The sequence below is a fragment of the Trachurus trachurus genome, assembly GCF_905171665.1.
Source record: "Trachurus trachurus genome assembly, chromosome: 21".
In the NCBI taxonomy this organism is placed as follows: domain Eukaryota; kingdom Metazoa; phylum Chordata; class Actinopteri; order Carangiformes; family Carangidae; genus Trachurus; species Trachurus trachurus.
In genome coordinates, this window is record NC_139899.1 from 17,947,927 (window position 1) to 17,965,817 (window position 17,891).

The window sequence follows — 17,891 nt, forward strand, 5'->3', positions numbered from 1 at the left end:
ATACATGTATATGCACTATAGGCACAAAGCACTCAAAATGTGTACAGCACATATACTAAATAATAAGCAATGTATTCTTGTGCTGTAAGGAAGAAACAATCTGCAACTACTGCCACTAAAAACACAGCAGTACGGTGTGCTTTATAACTGTCATAAATTCTTTTGCTTTGATATGTATAGCATATACAATGAAAATTACACATAACAGTCGTGTTGTGTTGTGTTTTTCACTTGCGCAAAAAATCACAGTGCTTCAGAATAGAATAATTTCAAACTGAATGCTCGCTACCTGGAGCCACTGCACTGAAATCCTATTTGACTGACGTTTTAGTCATGGTCTAAATGTAAAGGCCTTCAACTGGACAGATGAGGGTGCTGTTGTTGTGATTATAATGGCTTCCTCTGGTTCACCTGACTCCTGCTCGAGCACAGAACCCACAAAACTCAGTCCACACAGCAGCACTGAAGAGATAACTCTAGTGTAGTGTATAGTACACATGACCCACATGCTCAGGGTGTCAGTAATACAGAGTCAGGTTACAGACTCAAAATGGGACACATAGAGAAATGTGTGCATGTGAGTGTGTGTGCGCGCACTATTCTGTACTCTCTCCAATGATAGCCAGAGGTGGTAAGGATATCATCATGCATCAAATGAAGCTAACTTAATGGTTATAGAAAGTACTAGATGAAATTGTAGAAACTGTCACCAGAACATAGAAGATATAGAGTATATTTGATTAAATACGGTATATATTATTATGCATTGTACTTGCAATCATTTGCTTTCATGTTCAACACATACCACAGTCCACAGCCTTACACACAGGCTGCTCCACTTTTTCTAAATAGAGTGTAGTTAAATTTGTTCACATCTGTGTCCTCAAATTCTTGTTATTATTATTGTGTGGTTCAGTTCATATAATTTGTTTCTGAGGCAACACACTTCATGTTCAAATGAGCCATACCCAAGATTGACTGACAGGCCTAAGGTTGTGTTTATTAATTTCTTTTTCTGAGATCAGAAAAAAATAAAATACAGATGATAAACAAGCTAAATCCAACTCAACCATTGTTTTTAATGAAGAACTGAATAGATACAGTACTATCATGATCTTTTATCACAATAGGTTTTTGTCCCTTATTAACATATAATAGATATGTTCTGCCAAAACCACTGCTCAGCTATGCATACTTGCAGAAACCACTGCCTTCTTATACCTGACGTGGATTAGCATGTAGGATTTTCCACAAGTGGACCAAGCAATATGAGTTCAGATGCATCTTAATTATTGTTGTGTATCTCCTGATCTGCATTTGTGAACTCGTCAACATTTCTTTGTTTGAACTGATTTGTTCTGGAGAATCGCATGAGCAGAGCCACGCCAAACTCAAATGGGTATTATTGTTGTGGGTAAACGGGTTCAATAATGGGAGTGTCCAGACTGACTTTGTTTTGACCTTTTGCTATTCAAACAAAAGAGGAGATATAACCAACATTTAAGCAGCTCAAACAGTTCAGCTTCCTGACAGGAGTCTGGCAAAATAATCACAGACCTATATTGCTGAGCTCAACTACAGTGTTTAACGTCAAACTCCCCTCTCATCTGACAGTTACTTCCACTCACTGCACTTTCCAGATCATCGTTTTAAGCCTCCTTTGGTGGTGCGGTGCCGGACAGACATTTCAAATATAAAAGAAAACAGATTTCAACTGCAATGCATGAATGACCCCCCTGCCTTCCAAACCATGGGAGGCTCACTACAACAACAAACATGAAGCAAACCCTGGAGCTCCAGCAGAAAACATCACCTGTCCATCTCTCAGGGTACAGAGGAACGGGACCAGATGTTGGAGCTGACTTTGAAAGCGTGAAAACTCATTAAACTTTTTTATGGCCGAACTTGGAATTAGCATGTGTGAGAGAGCAAAACTTTCTGCGTTACCTCTGAGCAAGACATCAAAGAGTGCTGCAGCTGCTTAATGACAAGTCTATGCATGCCTGAGCTCCACAATTAGCCAGTGCAGCAAATACAAAAATATATATATATATTTATATGTAGAGATACATATATAGAGCAAAGGTAGACTATTGAACTGCAAATGCATTCGAAGCTCATGTTATTGCAGAGAAGAAATACCCTGCATATGACATTTCAGCAGCAGAATAATTTTTCCTACTCCCTGGGAAGAGTTCCATGTGATCCTGTATAGGGTTTCACTGAAGAGAGGAGCACCCCTAAACATAATCTCCACCCCCCTTAGAAACACACTCCTACCTCCAAAAGTCGCAACCTCTCCCTCACAGTGGAGTGTCATTTCACAGAGTGTCAACCCACCTCTGAAATTTCAGAGAGGAAGAAGAGGAAGCAAATTATGGGACACTGATTGAAGCTGCTGTACTTAAGAGAGTGACAGATTTTTTTTTTCCACCCCTGGAGGAGACTTTGACTTTGTGCTCTGGAAATAAATGCAATCCGGCTTGCCTTGTGTAAAGGCTCAACTGAGACCTGTCTAAGCATTTTAATGAGTGTAAGCCCCCGGGAGGAATAGTCAGAGGAACTAACAGCAACTCACAGTCAGCCCCGTGGGAAACAAAGCGCTCCGGCTGCACACAGTCACAGACATGCAGCCGTTCACCTGGGTCGGTGCTCTTCTTCTCCTGATCTACATCTCCTCCGGTAGTGCAGAGGCTCATAGGTAAGTGAGTCAATCAACTCAAACCTCAAGCGTTAGATGATGCATGGTGTGTTTTGACCCAGAGACCTGCAGCAGGTGTAAACTTTACTTGGATATTTGCTCAGTTAAGAGTCAAAAAGATGCTCCTCAATAATGTCAGACGGATTTCTATGAGTTACTTTCACTTTGCAGTGAGCCTGAATTACACTGACACTAATAACAAAGCAAAAATATTACCTATGGTTTGGCTAATATACAGTTTGGCCTACTTCCTGCTGGCAAAAAAGAGGAATTACTACCACTGTAACTGCTAGTTTGCTAGTTTAATGAGGGACAACAAATTGTCCCTACTTTGCACTGAATTATGTGCTTTAAATCTTTACAGGGAAAACTGTTGTTTTGATGGTATGTGCAGACTGCTTCTGCTGTCAACAGCACTATAGGAGCTGTGGCAGTGTGTCAGCTAAATGCGGCCCAGCAACTGTTAATAACTGAAGAGCACCTGTCACACTTAAAGAGTCCCTCTCCTCTCCTGTGAGCTATTCTGGTTGATTTTCAATCAAGTCTCAGATTCCTCCAGTCCTGCTGGAGCCAAAGCTGCTTTTAGGATGCTGCCCCGGTGAAGCCTCAACATCTGGGATATCAGATCTTGGCATTGGGCCTACGAGATAAAGATAGAGCCACTGATGCTGAAACCTGTTAGTTTTGATCTGAATGTGTGGTTCTAGCATGAATCTACTGATTCAGTCAACAGCAAATGGCAAATTACCTCTTAATCTAATTTACAGGTTAAAAATACATGCGTGCAATGTAACCTCTATATAGGATATTTTGAGTGCGACGCCGACTCGCTGACCACAACCGAGAATAACTTTACAGTAGATTCTCTTATGAGTCCGGTAATGAGAGTCAGATGAGGATCAATGTAAACAGAGGGAAATGTCTTGCATTAGGTATCGATGTGCAAAGCAGGAAGTGTCTAATTAGTGTATTTTCTCCATCTGTATCCAACATCCTGTCAGCTGTCTGTTGCTCCACAGGGAGCCCAGCTTTTATAAGGGAGCCTGTGAGGGGACACTGTGTTTAGGTTGTTTGTTTTTTGTGTGTTTTTTTTCCACCAACACCATTGGGGCCATTAATTAGAAAGGGATGTCTCAAGGTCTGAGTTTCAGAACTCTTTTCTGAGTGTGGACATGTGGATCCTCAATAAACATGGACTTTGCAATAACCTAAACATGTCCCGGTGGTGTCTCATTGTTATTAATGGGGCAAGGTTTTTTCATTTAAAGGCCAGATTACCAGGTTGGGCTGTAAACACCGCTAAGGCCGCAAAATTACAGATCTTACCTTCCACTCCTCTCTTCTTCTACAAAGGCACTACCGACAAGTCCTTACTGGAAGCCAACCAGGTGTGTGTCGCTATGGCAGGAGGCTGGAGTGTTGCTATGGCTGGAAGAAAAACAGTAAAGGACAGTGTGAAGGTAAGAGCAGATTCCTTATAATCAATAAATAATAGCTCTGAAATAAAAACACTACTCTCCTGATATGAACCCTTGTATTAAAATTCCAGTTTGCACACAATGGTTTTTGAATCAGGGAAAAATAAATAGAGATAGGAATTTTAGTTTACTGCCACATTACACTTGTGTGCAAACGGTTATTATTCTTTTCGAGAGCGATATTTTCCAAACCCACAAAATGTGGAGGCTAAGTCTGAATTGGAAAACCTTTCCTGCACAATAGCATGTGTGGTTTATCTGCAACCCACCATTCTCAAACCACTGATGTTTCTGATTGTATTTTCTTCATGTTAAATGTTTTACCAGCTCAGTGCGACCACGGCTGCAAGCACGGAGAGTGCGTTGGCCCCAACAAATGCAAGTGCTTCCCAGGATACACCGGAAAGACGTGCAATCAAGGTGAGTATTTGGAATCAACAAAGATACTCTGGATAAACGAAGGTCAAACTAAACTCAAGCTGATGAACTGTCACTTCCTTTTAATATGCTTAATTTGAGTATATTACATGACTCATGACTCTTATATTATATTATTATATCCTCCTAGATTTGAATGAGTGTGGTTTGAAACCTCGTCCTTGTGAGCATCGCTGCATGAATACTTTCGGCAGTTACAAGTGCTACTGCCTCAATGGATACACCGTGATGCCCGATGGATCATGTGCCAGTGAGTCACATCTTACTTTTTTAAAATACTCTATCTATACGGCTGAATTAGCTTATTTGCAAAATGTGTAATTATTTGTTTGTGTCCATGTGTGTAGATTCCAGGACGTGCTCTCTTGCTCACTGTCAGTATGGTTGTGAGGAAGTTCAGGGGGAGATTCGCTGCCTCTGCCCATCTTCAGGGCTTCAACTGGGGCAAGATGGGAGGACATGTGTAGGTGAGCATCCAACGTTGATTTTTTAGGAATACAAGAAAAACCTATATAATAGTATCAGGCGCATGTGAGGAGAGTAAAAAATCAGATGGTGCAGTCGCCCTTATCTAAATCAGCAATACTATACAGAGAGAAGAGGAAATTACTTTGGCTTGGAATAGGATTTCTTGCATGGGGGAAAAATTGTGCAAAGACCCTATTATGTGGCTTTTGCATGGTTGGCTTGCAAATCAGATGGATGCAATTAAGTCATATTTCTTCTCACAAAACTGTTTGAGCAGTGACAGAGCCAGTTCAACCAACTGATCTCACAGGGGAAGTAATAGAATGGTTGTAGAGCATTAAATTTCATGACTACTGTGGTTCAGACACATTGAAAAATAGACTGTAAAATGAAAAAGAAAATGCACCTTAAACTACATTTTTCCCAGATGTACTATACATAACAAGACAAAAAAAATAATGGACCCTCATTAGACAGATGCATATCAGCTCTATCCAACATAAAAGAACTAAGTAGTTTTAAATATGTGTAATATTTTTATAAATAAAGTCTGTCCTGGGTTTTACATACTCCTAACTAGCTGCGGGCCTAGTCCTCCAGCTGCAATGTGAAACCCTGAATGTGTGTAATTAGATATAAGTATGATAACATAATGATATGACTGAATGAAAATTCAAAAGAGCATTTTTTTTTCATCAAATTACGGCCTCTAAAGTAACAAGCCAATTACTGTGACTATCTGGTATTGTATTCCCATGTTTCATTTATTCCATGTTGCATCCACAGCCATGTCAGTAGCTGCTTCCTGTGCCCTTCGGCGCCAAATCAAACAAATTAGCAGTGCTGGCTAGTGGGAAGCCAGTGAGGGATCATGTTCACGATTCATGCAATTAATACAACAGGATGGTGAAAGATGAAAACGTGACTGATGACTCCATGTGAATCACAAAGGAAGCACACAGCTGGTTACACCCCACACAGGTCAATAGTCAACAGGAAGGGTCAAGCTGTTGGAGCAGTTGGAATAAGCCATTACAAAAATGATAACACTTCGTTTTAAGGCATTCTATGTTCATTTTTAGTAAATACTGTATTTACTGTTTTGCACTATTCATTTTCCCCAAATTATCTCCCATTTTGTTTCCTTTCAGATATTGACGAATGTGTCACTGGGAACAACCTCTGTCCATACAACAGACAATGTGTGAACACCTTTGGCAGCTACTACTGCAAGTGCCAGGATGGCTTCGATCTGAAATATGTTGATGGCAAATATGACTGTGTAGGTAAGGTATACACATTTATTGATCAGAAAACATACGTGATCAGTTCTGCTCCCGAGGGTACAAATAGGATTCTTCAACTTTCCAGACCTTGATGAGTGTGCAGTCGGCACCCACAAGTGCAGCCACCATGCTGTCTGTCTGAACACTCAAGGATCCCACAAGTGCAGGTGCAAGTCTGGCTTCAGAGGCAATGGCTTTGAGTGCTCGGGTGAGATCCAAGACCTGTTTCACAGAAATATGAATTAATTAATTTTAGGAGTGACTATTAATATGTACTAAAACTTGTCAAATAAAATTAGATACAAAAGACTTTGTATCTCAGGCCTCTCCTAGATGAGAGTAGTCAAGTTAAGAGAGGTCAGGAGCAGTTTTATGGCCACATATTTCATTTGGACTCTTTAACACATCAGCAAACTGCCAGACGTAGTTTCCTGCTTTCAGACTCCACTCCTCTTTGCAGATGTGGAAGGAAGGGAGGCCCACAGATTGAAAACACACCTGTATAAATATAACACTGTATGGTAGCCAGCCATCTGAAGAAGAGGAAGGGGAAAGACAGCTTGTGTTGTTGTACTCTTTGAACCAGGCCCAGATAGCAACAGGTGAAGAAGCCACATGCAGCCAAATGACATAAAAAAATAAAGGCTGTAAAATGAAGATGCCTTTTTTTTTGTAGTCAAGCCATTTTATCATCAGAGGTCGTGGGATGGAGACAAAGGCAGTGCAGATGAGTTCCTCAATGGTGAGACTGTGTGGAATCCGAGACTCTGCTTCCGCTGTTCGCTCCCTACCCTGCAATCCCATTCATCCCTTCCTCTTTCCTCCTTTTAAGAACACCTCCCCCGACTCTGCCCCTTGCTCATGGCTGAAATCGCTGTACGTCCGCAGAACACACACTGTGATATGAGACCTGGAATCCCCAGCATGACCCTCAAATAGCAGAATGTGATTAAATATGCTTGTGTATTTAACTTCTGTGCAATGAATGTCACTTTCATGTTTCACCTGCATGGAGTAGGATATTTCTATCTGTTGTTTTAGCATGCCCACTTGCATTAGTACTGTCTTCTAGGAAAAGTAATGTATCTCATCTGTGAACTGGTAAGTAACTGCGAGGAAGTGATTAACAAAAACAGCAGCTGCAAAATACATGACAACAAACAACGAATTTTGCATCCAACCCCTTGTGAAATACTGTGTTTCCGAGATGTGATTGCAGTTCCACATGTCTAACCTGATTCCTCTTCCTGCCTGCAGCCATTCCAGACTCCCAAGTGAGACACGGTAAGCTGGACCACGAGGACATCAAAAACATTATCCCCGAGCCAGTCGCAACACCGTCCCCTAAGGTCCGCCAGCAGCCGTTTGACTATGAGGGGGAAGTCTACATTGGGGCTCAGACAGAGGTGATACCTGATGAATTACCTGTGGAAGAAGAGGAAGAGGAGGAGGAAGGAGAAGAAGACAACCAGCTCAATCCAAGGGGAGACGTTTTCAGTTAAGTGCAGATATCTTGCAATAATTCTGTTTCCTGTACCATGGGTGGTCTACAATGCATTAATCACACACAGACTAAATAAACTCTGCGATTTTGCTCATGTGTCTTGTGCACAGAAAATTTTCCAATAAGCTGAAATAAGTATAAAATAGCAGGTCCAGCCCTTCAAGCATATTTACATCAATCCCAGGCTCCTCGAAGATCTACATGACTGTTCATGGTGTGTTGTTTCTAACAATGAAGACACATTTACTCCATTAAGTGAAACAAACTGGATGATTTAGGATGTTTATATCCACAAAGAATTTGTTTGCATTATGAAAAGAATCACTACTCCTTCAGTACGACCCAAATAAAAAGTAAACTCTTTACATTGAATCGTTGGTTTTAACAAGAACCCAGTAATATAAAATACAGAATATGTCACTCAGTGGCTTATTGGACACATCATTCACCCCTGTTTAAATATGCATTCTGGTGACAAATTGAGACACTTTGCCCAGAAAAAAAAAAATGTATGCAGTGCGACCATGCAGTGGTATGCATCCCACTGAAACACCACATAAATGCAGTTGCCTTTCACCACCGAATCTCCATCTTTATGGGAACATAAGAACTCAGATAGCAAGAGGAGACAGGCCCCAAGACATCCATCACCTCCAGGGAGGAATGTTACTCTGTCGGCATGTGAGAGCCCAGGGACACAAGTCATCCAGGGCCTGCTTCCCATCTCCTGGGTGGAGGGCGAGGGAGGGGAGGGAGGTTACGAAGCCCCCAAGCCTTTTATTATGTTTTCCCCAAAACAGCTGTTGTGCAAACAGACTTGACTCCTAGTGGGAGAGTCTATCATCAGTACTCTAGACCTCTCTAACACTAGCCCTCTCTGAGCGAGAAGGTTAAATAACCCCAGCTGTCACTCGTCTGACAGTCTGAGGCTGCTTGCCATGGGGGTGTTCTGCTGCAACAGCTTTAAAGTGCTTTTTTTGTATAGGAGAGGGGGGGGGGGGGGGGGGGGGTTGTATCCTAAAGTTGTAGTTCCATCTCAAGACATGAGTGACAGCAGGGCAGGCCCACACCTGTTAGTTGAAATCCCCTTTCTGGTGTATGTTTCATTGGGGAAAATCTCTTTGCTGCATAATTTTGGAATGTTATTTTATATTTTCTGAGGAATTTGTGGGCAAAACATCAATGTCAGTGTGTGAACCTTATGCAGTTTTGTTGGCCTTTATTCGTTGATTGTGATATTTGCCTTGTGGTATTTAGCCACTGATTTCTGCATTTTCTCTCTAAATACAGTATCAGAGGACTTTGAATCAGTTTTTGGCCCAGACACAGAAGTCAAAGAACTCCCAATTACACCAGTTCAAGAAGGTAATCATCAAGGATCTGTTTCTGAACCTGTGTTTTCTGTTGTTAGAATATTTACTTGACTCATTTTGCCCATTTTGCCCTTGTCCTTTCACCTTGTAGAGTTTATCATGGATTGCAACTTTGACCAGGGAGCATGCGAGTGGGTCCAAGACAAAGCTGATGACATGGACTGGAGTGTAGCCTACCATGACACTGGTAAAGTGGATTTGACTGAAAGATATTCACATCATTTTCATATGCTATAAATTTCCATATCAGTACTGAGTTTATTTTTATAAAATCCAAAAAGAAATATCATAAACACTAGAAAAAGCATTTCCAAGAATGGAAATGGTGTGAAAGCTGAAACCAGCTGAACACTATTGCTGAATCAATGCTGAATAAGCTGAAGAAATCATTGAAACAAAGTTGAATTAGCTGAAGACACTGCTGAAGAACTGTTGAAAAAGTCTGACGCTAAAGCTGAAACAAATAACTTGAAGGCTGAGAGATTAATGCCTTGTAATAAAATGATGATTCAGCAATAAAAAAAATGTACAGTATATATTTTTGTCCATCAGATACAGTTACTTTTAACAGCTATAAATTCCCTCAGGTGCTCATTATTACATGGCTATGAGTGGGCTACTCGGGGGCCAGGAGGACGTGGCTAAGCTGAAGTTGCTTCTCAATGACCGGGTCCAGCGGGGAAGCTTCTGCCTCACTTTTGACTACCGTGTGGTGGGACATAACGTGGGTGCTCTCAGGGTGATGCTGGATAACAACGCTTACCCAGTGTGGGAGCAGAACCAAAGCAAAGACCAAGGCTGGCAGACGGAGCTCCTCACTGTGGCCTGGAGAGAGAGGGCCCCAGAATCTGTGAGTCATTTATTCAGAATAGGTTGTTGAACAAATGCAGTAACAACACTTGATGATGGTGCTACTGAATGTCTTTCAGGTTAACTTCGAAGCTCAGCGTGGGACAGGTATTGGAGGAGAGATAGGGCTGGACAATGTTGTGCTGACCTCAGGGCCTTGTCAAGAGGAAGACAGTCCAGTGTATTAGGAATCTCCACCCCGGATCAACAATTTGAAACCCTCCCCTGATGACGCATGTCAAAGATTCCTGTTTCCTGTCCGTATTATGGTCTCCTATTTGTGGAGTGTTCTTTCATGACATAGCCTCAGGACATTCACACAAAGACAACTTGACACACGGTCTCACGGGGAGATTAAGTGCTACCAGTGCATGCATGTTTACTCTATCACAATGCTGCTACATCGATACATCCCAGTATCATTTCTACCGTGATTTTCAAATGCGCTCTCTTACAAATAAAGACAACTCAGATCTCAGGAATCAGTGGAAATGCTAACTGTGTCTGTTGGTTATGTTAAACAGTATTGTGCTTAATCTTGTTGTGTATGTGTTAGTGAATTGCTGAAGTTCAATGAAAAATAATCTATGACATGTAATGTGAATTCTTAGGTGAATTAGCCTATTTCTGAAATTTGATCTTAGATGAATATGTGTTTGAAGGCTGGTGAGTTTAAATGATAAAAAAAAGTACCAGTGCAAAACTGCTGTAAATTTTGCTTTCATATTATACTGTACTATTACATTAAAACTGTTTTTTTTTTCTAATACTGTCTACCTTTCCTTTTTTCCTCACGTTATAAAAATGTATACCTGCATGGGTAAACTTCAGCGTGCCCTCTGGACGTTGAGTGTTAGAGATGCTTTACTGTATATGAACAAGTCATTTCACATTCAAACTGAATGGGAAAAATATGGCCTAATGCTTAACATTCATGAAAAAGAAATAGGCTATTACTAATTAAAAAGATTAGTGAAAACAGTGAGGGAACGATGCCACTATGCTGTAAAGAAACTACATTTTACTTCAAGGGCTTCAGGTGTTTTTAAGTTGTACATTTCTTTACAACTTCCATCATTTCCATTAGCCTATCTTTCACTTATACTACTACTACACTAAACCTCAAAGGGAAATATTGTACTTTTATATGACAGCTTTGTTTTTTTTTGTTTTTTTTCACGAAACAACAAAAATATCAGCATGAAATACAGCAGACTGGTTGTGATCTAGTCTAGAGTCCGTTTCAGATGTGCATGACTTGTTCCTAGCTCCACATAAGAGACATTCCCCCATTTAACCTCAAAGATGGTTTCAGGACCATCTGTTTTATTCCAAATGAGGCAAGATGACCTAATTCATCATAAATCAAAGATTACAAGTGTCCATGTCAGATCAGATCTTTGTTTTTCTCCTTTTCTCCCATTAATCATGTCACTATCTTAGATTTATCCAGTGTCCCCTTAGAGACTGACCCCAAGGTCGGAAACCACAGAACAACCAAGTCCTGCAAAAGTAGTGTTAGCCAGCCCAAGACCAGCTCTAGCCTCTCCAGCATCTACAGCAATAAAATCCTGCTTAAACGGGCAAATGCATCGCTGCAACAAAATCAGTCAGAATCAGATTTCAGTCATTGAGGATATACAGCTTTTTACTGCTTCGTGATAACACGTGTACTTTTACTTTAGTGTGGGATTGAACGCAGTATTTTAGCTAAGGTTTACAATAAAGTAGGCAATAACGTCTCTGGTAGTGACACTTACTTGAGTAAAGGGTTTCGACCACGATGGATGTAGGCCTACACCAATTATTATGTGGTGTAAAGTCATTTGGACATCGCAGTGCCTCACTTAATAGCTTCAATTTTGTTAAATTAAAAGTGTGTGACTGGGATGCTGCTAGCTAACAGGTGAATGTCGCCCTCTGGTGGAGGCACAAACACTAATTTACAAGGAAGTAAAATACGGAGAAAAACATTGAAAACAACTTCTACTCGGTTTATACTTGGCCGAACTATAATGTGTAACTTCTGAACATTATCCTATGTGGAAGTTGTGAGGGCCTGAAAACGTTACCTCAGCACTCGTTGGTTGTTTCCATAGATATTTAAGAAGACTCACCAGCTGCACAGTGACACGGCATCGCCGCACGGCCGCCATCTTGCGTCGGTACGCTCTGTGCATATTGTACTAAAATAACCAGAACTTGCTCAGTTTTTGACCGATTTTCAAACGGTTTTGTTTGTTATGAACGTCAGAAATGCAGTTATGATACTGCATACTTAAAATCACGAATAACTATAACTATAGCTATAGGCAACATTTTTTTGAGCAATTGAAAATACAAACTCTCAAAGAGGATGATTATAATGCAGGTGAAAAATAAGTGCAATATAAAAGTGCATAAAACAAAACAACACCAAATAGTAACAGAGCGGGGGGGCACATTATATCCGATTATATCAGGCATAATTCAACATAAAACGAAGCAGTAAAAGAAAGGGGGGAAAAAAGGAGTTATACATTACAATAACAAAAGACGGGCAAAATTTAGGCTAAATTTAGGAATATTTGTTTTCTATCCAGATGATTGATTAGTAATCAATCATCAGGATAGAAAACAGAGAACTTCTGCCAGTAATCAGTACTGATTACTGGCAGAAGTTCTCTGTTACTGATCTGGCCAAAGCAAGTCGACTGACCCAATATGGCCGCCTGTGAGTTACAGCTGCGCGTAGTCCGATCATGGATGTATTAGTCCGATGATCCTCCTCCACCCCCTTGAGTTGTTTCTGTCAGACATCAGATCACATGATCCGCGACTCGTACGTGTAGCTGTTGTTAGCTTGTTAGCAGCTAGCTGTGTTAGCGCCGAGGCTTTGGAGCTGCTCATCAGGCACCGCTGCGACCTGTCCCGAGCCACACCGAGGCGTTTGGCTGTCAAACATATGCATTAACATTATTTCACTTCCCTCCGTGCTTCTACTACTCGTCTGCACGGCAGCTGCAAGGCCCGAAACTGTGAGGTACGTGCCCCATCTATCTTCCCTGATAGTAAACCTGTGCTAGCTAATTTAGTATATTAAGTTACATTATTTCCAGCTGTGTTCCCTTGTTTTCTTTTCTCATGTTGCCCAGCGCAGCTAGCACTTAGCAATTCAGCAAAACAATTAAATTCAGATACTATATGCTACAATGTTAAAGCAATTAATATAATATCGTGCACGTCGTATGTCATGGGTTGAATTTTACACCTTATTACAGTGGCCACTGCCAGCAATGGGGTGGACGCTGGGTAGGGCCTCTCTCAGCTGGGACTGCTATCCTGAGCCATCTGTTAATGAGGAAACTGGGTGTTTGTCACTGTTTTTCAGCTGGTTGAACGTTACCTACATGGCTGTTCACATCAACATTAAACAAATGAGCATGTGACCAAGGACAAGGGTCTACAGCACATGATTTGGAACAGTGGAGGAGGCTAAAATCAATCAGGGGTGAGACAAAAATGCACAAAACATTCACCAAAACTTCTGCTGTTGCACCAGTTGTTGTTTTTTTCTGTTCAAATTGATATTATTGTGGTGTACAGATGAAAATATCTTTTACATATGGCATCTCTCCACCAGGTAAATAATTTCAAAGTGGTCGATCAGGAGTAAATAGCCATGACAACAAAGACATCCCTGTTGAAAGTCATTCTGCTGGGTGACGGCGGTGTTGGGAAAAGCTCCATCATGAATCGTTACGTCACCAACAAGTTTGATGCGCACCTTTTCCACACGATTGGTGTCGAGTTCCTCAACAAGGACCTGGAGGTGGACGGCCACCAGGTTACCCTGCAGATCTGGGACACTGCTGGCCAGGAGCGCTTCCGCAGCCTCAGGACTCCTTTCTATCGTGGCTCTGACTGCTGCCTGCTCACCTTCAGCGTGGACGACAGCCAGAGTTTTCTCAACTTGGGCAACTGGAAGAAGGAGTTCATCTACTATGCAGATGTGAAGGAGCCAGAGAAGTTCCCGTTCGTAGTCCTGGGCAACAAACTGGACGTGACAGAGAGGCAGGTGTCCGCCGAGGAGGCTAAGCAGTGGTGTCAGGAGAACGGCGACTACCCATATTACGAGACCAGTGCCAAGGATGCCACCAATGTAGCGATAGCCTTTGAGGAAGCGGTGCGTAGAGTGTTGGCAATGGAGGAAAGAACGGACCACCTCATCCCCACGGACACAGTCAAGCTCCACAGAAAGCCTCGCTCTGCCACAACTTGCTGTTCATAACGTCCAGGATCACTAACATTAATTTGCTGTTATGCCTGTTAAGTGACAAGGCAGTAAGTGTACAATGCTGTAGTAACATCTTATTTAAACAAATTATGCTACTGCCTTTTGTGATGATTTGTTATACTGTTGAAGGTTTGATCATGCTAATAGTTGGATGGACTTCTGTTTAAAGAGAGAGATGAAACACTAAATTCATTCAAGTATAAATAAAAATGAAAGCACTGTATCACCCGCTCAGCTGTGCCACAGTTTAAAGGTCAGGAAAAACAGGAAAAGAAACAATTACTTTGTTTTGCCTCTACTCCACCTGTGGGGAACTTGAATATGTGACAACGGAACGAAGGCAATGTATTTGAATTTTTACTTCCCTCTAAAATTGTTTACTATTCTGAATCTGTTCTATCACAATGGCAAAATTATTAGGTGTCAATGAAAATATGTCAAGGTGTTTATACTACCTGAGAAGTGCACTTGTCATAGGTCCATTAAATTCTTTCCAGATTGTGACAATGCAGACAAAGTGATGACGTGTACATTTGTGTTTAGAAAATAACCACTTAACTAAAATAATTTATGAGACCAATAACCTTATTTCTGAGGATTATAAAGTAGCTAAGGCACTACTTCTTGTAACTAACAAATTGAGGCTTGTTGTGATTCTTGCACCTTTAGGTCTTGTTTGTGCACATTCTACATAGTAAATAGATCATGGCTATGTGCTGGGAGCACTGAGGGACTGAACATCCCTAACAGAAGATAAATATTTAAGCAAAATTAACATGCATGGCATATGTTGTATTTAAGGTTCTGGAAAGTTTTGTATTTTGTAAACTGTTTTTACCTTAAAAATCACTGAATCAAACTACAGTATTTCTTTGAGGGAAGTTAATGAAGAAGTCATGATTGAACTTTTTGGGTTGGGTTGTTGTTGTTTTAGGAAGGATTTTAATCTTTAGAGTACTCTATAAAAATGTTCAGCCTTAAAGCAAAAGTCCTTATCTAATATTGAAATTGGGGAAGCATTCATTTACATTAACTGTTTCTCATCCAGATTTCATTTATATTTAAAGTTGTACTATTGGTATGCCAAATGATAAATAAACCCCCTTGAGAATTGTTGCTTGAAGCATGTTTTTAAGCCTGAAAGATCATTCAGTATTACAAAGTTTGATATTAAATTAGGGTTGCACAATATGTAAAATATCATATTGCAAACATTTTTCAGCTGTAGTGATTGCAACATGTAATTTCAGCTGGAATGGTCACTTCTGATTTTCACTGAAAAAATGTTAAAAAATAATTTTGTTGGGTTTTGTATCGAACACGTCCCTTCACAGGATAATATAATTTGTAGGCTGGGGCGTCTCTGTGGCACCACAGCACCTCTGGTGCTAACCACATGACACATCTTACATTTATTAAATACATTTCAACTCCTGCTGTAATGTTTGTGCAGCTACTGCAGTTAGGTTATTAACTAGGCCATATGGTGATCTAAATACATTTTGGTTGTGCAGCCTTAATCTTAATCTTACACTTCACTTTGCTTTTTTATGGACATTTTTTTCTATGAAGACATAATGTCAGATTGTAAGTCACTAAATCAATGCACAGGATTGTGTTCATCTATTTGTTTTATTCATCATTGGTCAGGCACTCTGGGGATTGTTCAGCCTTAACTCTAACATTTATCATAAATAAAATAGCCATATTCACAGCTCACCCCGTGCATGAAATCATTTAATAATCATTACCCTAGAAACTAGATCAGACAAGAACATTCTGTACAGAAAACCCATGTTTATGTTACAGTTGTGAACAGGAAAAAGACAAACACACACATGAAGTGTTAAGCATATGTACAACAATGAACAAGATGCATTCAAATCCATGTGCATCTGATGTGATTAACTCAGGAGATGTTTCTTCCCAAGGAATTGGACTTTCCTCTCAAAAGCTGTTGAGCGGATCGGTGCATTGATTTCATAGAATGGATTCATTGCAAACTTGAAGAGACAAGACAGAATCATTAAATCAAACAATGCATGGACAAACATGAAGTCATATTTAGTCAAGGTATTCTCATTATATGGAAGGCAACTTACCTTAATATATAAATCATATACATCATTAAAAAAGTTCTTTATTCCGTCCTCCTGTCGCACATCATGCAGCATGATGAATCTTATATGTATGGCAAATAGTTAAAGAAAATGACTGTGCCAAGATTACTTGGGTGTAACTGTATGGAATGACAATAAAATATAAGATAATTATACTGAAAACTAATGTTAGATGATGGCAGTGAGATTACACCTGATAAATCAGAAAAGCAACAAATATGTATGTTTAGGAAACTGGATTCAGAAAATCTTTAGCATTTTGACTCATAATTGATTACATAAAACTGATAATTCATTTTCTGCCGATTAATCAACTTGTCTTGCATCTACGGTATGCATAATTATCTGAACTACAGATGTACACTTCCTAAAACCAGTAAATCCTCTCATCATTTAACAACAAAATGCCAGTGAATAAATGGAGGAATAAAGGATATGTCCTGCAGTGACGAAGGCTGAAACAAACCACTCGTTGAATTTGTCCACAGTTTTCAGGTACATGTTGTTGGAGAGCCACATGTTTTCATCAACCAAATCAAGGGCAGCGTGTGCAATGAACTGGTTCAGGTGCCGATGGTCGTCCTGTGGTCAATAAAACAAATCTTATGAAACAGGATAATCCATTAACAAACGTTATGACCTGTAATTAACTGCAAACGCCTTGTATGGCTGACAGTAAAAACAGTTAAGTGTAATCACATGACTTATAGACAACAACATCCCAACAGTTCCTGTGTTGTCTTTTTAATGGATTACACAGGTTTCATAACTCTTACTGGACAAGAAAAGATTCAGCGGCACTATTGGTGTTATGAATGAAGACACTTTACCTTTGATTCAGGTTTTCCAGATGGCAAGAACTCCATCTCAAACACCGGGTTGTCTTGATGACCAACCATGACAAAATAAAAACTTCCAGACATGGTTTTCTCGTCTTCTTAGCAAAGCTCTGACATCAAATAAAAACAAACGAGTTGGGTTAAATAATGTAATATTATCAAAATCACCAAAAATGTTTGTAAAGTCGTTCAGCTAGCAGGCTAACGTTAGCTGCATCAATCGGCAGATTCCTGGCGTCTTTCAAGTCTCTAAGTGATTCGTGTGAGATATAATGAAAATTAACTGGAAATAGACAAAAAATATATAAGAATACAATGTACACAACAAAGACAACACGTAATTTTCGATACGTCGACTTTTGTTTACCTGTTAATTTTTTTTGCTTCCTGGATAGCAGCGAGATTAGTCGCGTAAGGATGACGATGTTGTTAACTATTTCTATCTATTGTACAAGTTTTGCTTTTGAAAAAAAAAAAGCTTCATGTAAATAAAATGATAATAATTGCGTGAAAATTATTAGGATAAACGGAATAAAAAAGTAAATATATTGCTGTTTTA

The 17,891-nt window shown here is 40.1% G+C and overlaps 3 protein-coding genes across 3 annotated transcripts; 2 read left to right on the forward strand and 1 right to left on the reverse strand.

Moving 5' to 3' along the window:
* The first annotated feature begins 2,326 nt into the window (after nt 1-2,326).
* On the forward strand, nt 2,327-10,549 carry egfl6 (EGF-like-domain, multiple 6). The gene is made up of 13 exons (XM_083996551.1): nt 2,327-2,701; nt 4,055-4,161; nt 4,507-4,599; nt 4,748-4,867; nt 4,965-5,084; nt 6,237-6,371; nt 6,457-6,579; nt 7,048-7,113; nt 7,629-7,868; nt 9,166-9,240; nt 9,340-9,435; nt 9,836-10,098; nt 10,178-10,549. The coding sequence occupies exons 1-13, from the start codon at nt 2,628-2,630 to the stop codon at nt 10,283-10,285; spliced, it is 1,620 nt and encodes a 539-aa protein (XP_083852677.1). The 5' UTR covers nt 2,327-2,627; the 3' UTR covers nt 10,286-10,549.
* Nucleotides 10,550-12,908: 2,359 nt separating this feature from the next.
* Nucleotides 12,909-15,467, forward strand: rab9a (RAB9A, member RAS oncogene family). Its single transcript, XM_083997110.1, has 3 exons — nt 12,909-13,119; nt 13,468-13,587; nt 13,720-15,467. The coding sequence occupies exon 3, from the start codon at nt 13,759-13,761 to the stop codon at nt 14,365-14,367; it is 609 nt and encodes a 202-aa protein (XP_083853236.1). The 5' UTR covers nt 12,909-13,119; nt 13,468-13,587; nt 13,720-13,758; the 3' UTR covers nt 14,368-15,467.
* A 541-nt stretch (nt 15,468-16,008) lies between these two features.
* On the reverse strand, nt 16,009-17,754 carry trappc2 (trafficking protein particle complex subunit 2). The gene is made up of 5 exons (XM_083997448.1): nt 17,700-17,754; nt 17,324-17,442; nt 16,927-17,075; nt 16,476-16,557; nt 16,009-16,376 (listed from the first exon to the last, which is right to left on the reverse strand). Exons 2-5 carry the CDS (start codon nt 17,414-17,416, stop codon nt 16,278-16,280), a joined length of 423 nt encoding a protein of 140 aa, XP_083853574.1. The 5' UTR covers nt 17,417-17,442; nt 17,700-17,754; the 3' UTR covers nt 16,009-16,277.
* Between the last annotated feature and the right edge of the window lie 137 nt (nt 17,755-17,891).